The 7,337-nt window shown below is 39.2% G+C and overlaps 1 protein-coding gene and 1 non-coding gene across 2 annotated transcripts; both read left to right on the forward strand.

Annotated features, from left to right (window-relative positions):
* The first annotated feature begins 1,262 nt into the window (after positions 1-1,262).
* On the forward strand, positions 1,263-1,369 carry LOC141694118 (small nucleolar RNA R71). Its single transcript, XR_012563446.1, has one exon. It is a non-coding gene; the product is annotated as a small nucleolar RNA R71 (small nucleolar RNA).
* Positions 1,370-4,739: 3,370 nt separating this feature from the next.
* On the forward strand, positions 4,740-6,567 carry LOC141690432 (uncharacterized). Its single transcript, XM_074495237.1, has 4 exons — positions 4,740-5,747; positions 5,834-6,102; positions 6,180-6,286; positions 6,377-6,567. Exons 1-4 carry the CDS (start codon positions 4,740-4,742, stop codon positions 6,565-6,567), a joined length of 1,575 nt encoding a protein of 524 aa, XP_074351338.1.
* The last annotated feature ends 770 nt before the right edge of the window (positions 6,568-7,337 follow it).

Raw genomic sequence — 7,337 nt, forward strand, 5'->3', positions numbered from 1 at the left:
ACGGCATCAGATTAATGCTTGCTCCCAAATCACAAAGGCACTTGTCAAAAGTTAGATTGCCAATGGTGCAAGGAATGGTGAAGCTTCCTGGATGTTTCAGTTTTGGTGGTAACTTTTGCTGCAGAACAGCGCTGCATTCTTCCGTGAGAGCAACAGTTTCAAGGTCATCCAGTTTCACCTTCCTTGAAAGAATAGTCTTCATAAACTTCGCATAACTAGGCATTTGTTCCAGAGCCTCAGCGAAAGGTATATTGATGTGAAGTTTCTTGAACACCTCCAGAAACTTCCCGAACTGTCTATCCAGCTTTTGTTGGTGCAATCTCTTAGGAAAAGGTGGTGGAGGATAGAGCTGTTTCTCCCCTGTATTAGCCTCAGGCAGAGTGTGTTCAACAGTAGTCTTCTTTGGTTCCGCCACTTTCTCCTTTTGCTTAGATTCTTCATCTCTAACTTCAGCTTCGACCTCTTTTGCCTTTTCAGCATCAGCTACTTTTCCAGACCTTAAGGTAATAGCCTTGACTTGCTCTTTAGCTTCCTTCCTGCCTGGTACTTCCGTGTCACTGGGAAGAGTGCCAGGTTGACGATTGAGCACTGCATTGGCTAATTGACCGATTTGATTTTCCAAGGTCTTGATAGAAACCGCCTGACTCTTGCACAACAGCTTAAGTTCCTCAAAATCAGCACTAGTAGGTGCAGCTGCACTTCCCTGTTGAGGATATGATTGCCTTGTAGCATACTGCTGTGGTTGCTGGAATCCAGGTGGGTTAAACTGTTTACTCACTCCTTGCTGATATGGTGGCTGAATAGCATTCTGATTATTTCCCCAGCTGAAATTTGGATGATTTCTGTTGTTAGGATGATAGGTTGCTGGCACAGGCTGCTGTTGTCGCTGATAATTATTCACATACTGAACAAATTCGTTGACAAGAGAACACTGATCCGTAGCATGAGAACCTGCACAAAGCTCACAAACCATAGCTATTTGATTAACTCCATACATAGCCAAAGAATCAACCTTCATTGATAGCGCTTGGAGCTGGGCTGCAATAGCGGTGGCTGCATCAACTTTCAGAATACCTGCTACCTTGCCTGACGTCATCCTCTGAGTTGGGTTTTGATGCTCATTTGCAGCCATCGTCTCGATAAGATTATACGCCTCAGTATAGCTTTTAGCCCATAAGGCGCCTCCAGCTGCTGCATCGAGCATGGGCCGAGATTGGGCCCCCAAACCATTATAAAAACCAGTGATTACCATCCAATCCGGCATTCCATGATGTGGACATTTTCTCAACATTTCCTTGTAGCGTTCCCAAGCCTCGCACATAGATTCTGTAGGTTGCTGCGCAAACTGAGTAAGAGCACTCCTCATAGCAGCAGTCTTTGCCATTGGATAAAACTTCACCAGAAACTTTTGCGCAAGATCTTGCCACGTAGTGATTGACCCAGCTGGTTCAGAATGTAACCAGTCTTTAGCTTTATCCCTCAGTGAGAATGGGAAACGCCTCAACTTGATAGCCTCATCAGTCACGCCATTATACTTAAAAGTGCTGCAGATCTCGACAAAATTCCTTATGTGCATGTTGGGGTCTTCAGTTGCCGCTCCTCCAAAAGAAACAGAATTCTGCACCATCTGAATAGTGCCCGGCTTGATTTCAAAGGTGTTAGCTTGAATAGCCGGATGAAGGATGCTTGACTGAATGTCATCAATTTTAGGCCGAGAAAAATCCATAAGAGCTGGATCAGCTTGAACAATATGATCTCCCATGTTTACTGGTTCTTTCTGCTCAGTTCCTGAATCCGAATCCTCAAAATCTAACTTCTCCGGAGTATCAAGAACTTCGTCTTTCTCCTCAGCTGTATCTAAGGTCCTCTTGCGAGCACGAGAACGAGTTTGCATAAACGCTTGCTAAGGTACCTGAAACACAACCGAAAAGAGTAATTAACTACTACGTCCTAATCACTGAGTCCTAATGACCAATGATGGTAAGTACATAAACTAAACAAATACACCGAGTCCCCGGCAGCGGCGCCAAAAACTTGTTAGGGCGAAATCACGCACTAATATTCACGCAAGTATACGCGTTCGCAAGTAATATAGAATACTTTCTAGTTCGTTCCCTCAGAGACTCAGACTAAGTTATTGTCTAATTAAACTCACTCACCAATGTATGATTACTTCTCAATGTTAAGATAATAACACTTAAAATTGTTGATTAAATATTAACTATAATTAACTACTTAATTAACCACTTAACTAACACTTCAATTTATTAATAATAAAACACTCATGAGATCATAACTTCATTATTACTTCCTTCTATAGCCATTGTTATTACCTTTAGCATGTGACAGTGATGACATTAATCGAATAACACGAAACTGATAAAAGCCAACTTTCATTGTACTAATACCATTCTACCAAACATCCACAATTAAGATAGAAGTTGAATAGTCATCAATTATGTTGAGTTCCTATATGTCTACAGAAATTGACAACACAACGATTTAAGCACAAGTTATTCCTTTTGATTACATAGGGCAAATAAAACTGTTAGAGTTACCCACTAATTATGCACAACGTACATGAACCTATGCTAGCATGGCAAGTTCTAAATCTCAAGATCCACCGTCGCTTCACAAGAGATTAACACCCTATCTTATATGTTCGCGACGCACATAAGACGAATACGCACAACCAATACTAGATATCATGCAATCATCACACACTAAAGTATTAAACAATTAACTAAAGAATTCCATAATAAATCCGTTGCAACCCCATGATCACGATTAGCCCATAATAGAACTTATCGCCATCATGGGTTCATATGAAATCATGATAAACAACACAAGAAAATAATAACTAAACTAATTATATTAAAACAGAATACGTCACAAGAGTAAATAAGTCAAAGCAAGAAAACTAGCATCCAACGTTACAACGAAACAAGAATCACAAGAAAATATGCTTCCTCTTCGCTGCAGTGTACTAAATCGGTCTTCTTCCTTATCTCCTTCACTTCTTGTGCCAAACACAATCTAAAACATAATCTCCTTCATATTCTCTATGAAAACGTCTCAAATCTACTTATATAATAGTCCCATAAAACTCAGATTACATAGAAGTTGGAAGCCAAACAGAAGTAGAAGTCTAAAATAATTTATCCTTTTCCCCGACCCTGCGCGACCGCTCAGCATTTCTGCGCGGGCGCGCAAGGCTGCTGCGCGGCCGCTCAGTATTGCTGCGCGGGCGCGCAGGACCCTACTGGAAAAATTCCAGGTTTGCTCCGTTTCTTTGCCGTAATCTGCCCGTTCTTTTCCTCTCGCAATGGTGAACACATGCCAAGGCTTATTCTTGATGATTCCTTCTCCGAAATGCAACTAATACCCTGAAATGCATAAACACTAGAAAAACGCATCAAATACACAAAATACTTGATTTCAAGACACCAATTTAAGCCATTTTAAGACGTTCTAAGTGGTATAAAATGCCACTTATCAATATACAATGTGTGGAAGTACTTTATGGTCCCGTTTGTGTCTCCATTAGGAATATATTGATATTTTAGTCAATAAACAAATATTTGATACTCTGTTTGTTTGTCGTATTTTAAAAATTGTTTGATCTGTAAGTTTATTGAAGGATATGTATATTTAAATTTTACAGCTTTTCCAAAGTATTTTTCAATTAAAGTGCACCATGGTGGAGAATTTGACGATGGTCCGAATGCGTACATTGGTGGTGAAATGAGTTATTTTGACATGTGTTCAGAAAAGGATTTTAATTTATATGACTTGGAGTCCATGATGACAGAGCTAGGCCTAGTCATAGGTGAATACTGTGTGTGGTTTTGCTTGCCAGACAGTGAATTACTGAAAGGATTGCTTCCAGTTGTTACAACTGTAGATATGGAAGCACTAAGTGATTTTATTTGCTATAGTAGATGTTTGGATTTGTACACCATTGATTCAGTTATTGATTTTGGGGGAGATTTGTATGATTTCTCATTCACTCAGTTGGAAGAGGATGACAGAGTAGAGAGAATTGAGGATATTAGGGAGGAATGTGAAAATAGAGAGAAGGATAGGGTTGAGGACTGTGAAAATGGAGAGGAAGGCAAAGAGGATGATAAGCTTAGTTTTGAAGGGGATAGTTCAAAAGTTGATTCCAGTGATAGTGAGGTAGACATACTACCAAAGAAGAAGAAAAGAATTCCTCCTCCAAACCCTCCTTACAGGACCAGAAGAAAAGGAAGATATTCAATGTTGAGGGTAAGTATTTGTGTTTGAAAGTTTAAGCTTTTTCTGATAAGATTGTTTTTTTTTCTGACCTTATTCTGTTCATCATTTATTAGGGCTTATTTAAAAATACTGAAGAAACCCCAGTAATCTTGGAAGATAGTGGTCCTGATTTTAGTCAGCCTAGTCAAGAAGAAGTTGTACCTGATAAAGGAAAGACGCAAGCACATGCTAAGAAAGCTAAGGCGAGGAAGAGAGTTAAGGGTATTTGTAAAGAAGTAAGACAAGATGAGCAGGGTGAGCAGGGTGATCCACTTGAAGAAGATGTGCAAGGTGATCCAATTGTAGGTGATCCAATTCAAGAGGTAGAGGTAGCTGATGATTCCAAGTTTGAAAAGGTAGCTGATGATTCTAGTTCAGAGGGCAACTACAATAGTTCTGATGAAAGAATGGCCATATCTAGCTGTGATGAATAGGAGTTCCAGTTTCCAGAATTCAATGAAATGACAGATATGGGTAATCCTCAGTTTGAACTTGGAATGTTATTTAGTAGTGGCACCATTTTCAGAGCAGCAGTTCGAAAGCATGCTATTGTTCAACAAAGGCCTATAAGACTGAAGAAGAATTTGGCAAACAAAATAAAATGGATTTGCAGTGGGGGTTGTGAATGGAAATGCTATGGGATAAAACAACAAAGGTTAGAGTCCATTCAAATCAAAACATTTCTTGGTCAACACACCTGCAATCCAACATGGGAACAAAAGTGTGTTAATTCTACATGGATAACTGCTGAGTATGAGGATGAAATCAGAATGAACCCCACATGGCCAACACAAGCATTTCATTCTAGAGTTGTCAATGACTTAAAGTGTAAAATCTCCTTAGCTATGATTTACAGAGCATTGAAAAAAGCAAAAGACAACATTCTTGGAAAGCATGAAATGGAGTATGCTAAGGTGTTTGCATATGCTAATGAGATAAAGAAACAGATGCCTACCTCAACTGTGAAAATAATGTCTGAGCAAGCTGAACCAGGAGTGACTGATATGAGGTTCAAGAGGTTTTATGTATGCCTTGGCCCCTTGAAAGAAGGATTTCTTGATGGTTGCAGGCCCTTGATAGGTTTAGATGGATGCCATCTAAAAGGTCCCCTTGATGATATACTACTAACAGCAGTTGCAACTGATCCCAATGATGGGATGTATCCCCTTGCTTGGGCACAAGTGGAGGCTGAAAACAATGACTCTTGGGAATGGTTTATTAGGCTGCTGAAAGATGATTTAAGAATGGAGAATGAAGGATCTTATACCTTCATTTCAGATAGGCAGAAAGGCCTTGTCAATGCACTTGAATCCCAAGTATCTGCAGCTGAGCATCGCTTCTGTGTGATGCACCAGTACAAGAATTTATGGAAGGAGCACAAGGGTATTGGTGTGAGAAGGTTATTATGGAGTGCAGCTAAATCCACTACAGATTATCACCACAACATGAATATGGGTGCACTAAAAAAGGTAAGACTTCTACATTTAATTCACAATGTATATCAATTATGTAAATCATTTTATGTTCTTGACATCAACTGTGACTATAATATCAGCTTGCACCAAGGGCATATGAATGGTTGGCTGCTAAGCCAAAGTCCCAATGGACCAGGTCAGCCTTCAGAGAAGTATGCAAAAGTGACATGTTTTTCAATAATAATTGTGAGGTGTTCAACCATGCTATTAACAAGTTCAGAGATATGAGCATAGTGACAATGATGAAGTCAATTCAAATTACTTGCATGGAAAGAATATGTAAAAGGCTCACCAGAATGGAGCAGAAAGATACAGTTTTCTGCAATAAACCTCTTAAAAAGCTACAGAGGTAATTTCAACACTTTTCATTCCATACTTTGACTGCTATTTTTCTGCTAGGTATCTTAATATTTGTAAAATTTGTAGGTCAATGGAAATGGCTGCTAGGGCAAGACCATCTTGGAATGGTGGGAGTAAATATCTAGTAACTATGACTGAAGGAGGCCATCAAATAGTCTGTGACCTACAAAACCGTACTTGTGCCTATAGGAAATGACAATTGACAGGTATTCCTTGTTTTCATGCATGTGCTTGTATTTTTTTCCAAAAATAAAGTCCCTTAGATTACATGCATGAGTGCCACAAGAAAGAGTGGTATTTGAGAGTGTACAGTCATATACTTGAACCTTTAAATGGAGAAGAATTCTGGGAGGAAACAAATGAGACACCTATATTACCTCCACTGCCAAGAATTGCTCCAGGAAGGCCTAAGAAAAAAGGGACAAAACTAATGACATTATCCAAACAAGAATAAATGATCCAACTATGTTAAAGAGGACTGGTACTTCAGTTCAATGCACTTGGTGTGGAGCATGAGGACACAACACTAGGACATGCCAGATAAAGGTAAAATTTTCCATTTCTTCTACATTTATCTCCTTGTTTCTGTTAATGAAAATTAACCACCTTTACTGCTACATTTGTCACTTCATTCATGTGTAGAGAATTGACCAAGAAAAGAGACAGCAAGAAGAAGGAGCTATACCACCTGAAGAAACTTCTAAACCAAGGACTTGCACCAACTGCAATCAAGTAGGACATAATAAAAGAACTTGCTCAGTGAAGGTAAATCACAGTCTATCACTACTATTATAATGGAGTATTATAATGAAAATTATGTGACAATTATAAGGATTACCTTGATGCAGAAATGTAATACTAAACCATTTGCAAAAAAGGGAAAATCTGATAACCAACTTGGGACAAAGACCAAATCAGAAGTGAAAGAGAATAACCAACCATCAAAGGTCAACAAAAGTCCACTGAAGAAAGCTTTGAGGTCCAATGTTGTTGTTGCTGCTACTTCAACTCATGGTGGTATAATCCGGCCTTTCAAGCCACCCAGTCAGAAGAAGGGACCAAATTGGAATGGTGTTGATCCAGTTGAGGGACAAAAGTTTACATCTCTCAAAAACTTGGAAGCAACTAGGTTTAATATGCAGAAGCTGATGGGGAAGAAGAAAGTTTAACATGGTTGTTTCAACCAACTTATGTTTTATTTTTAGTATGGATGACAATCTTTGG

This window comes from Apium graveolens, chromosome 10, assembly GCF_009905375.1.
Source record: "Apium graveolens cultivar Ventura chromosome 10, ASM990537v1, whole genome shotgun sequence".
NCBI classification, from domain to species: Eukaryota; Viridiplantae; Streptophyta; class Magnoliopsida; order Apiales; family Apiaceae; genus Apium; species Apium graveolens.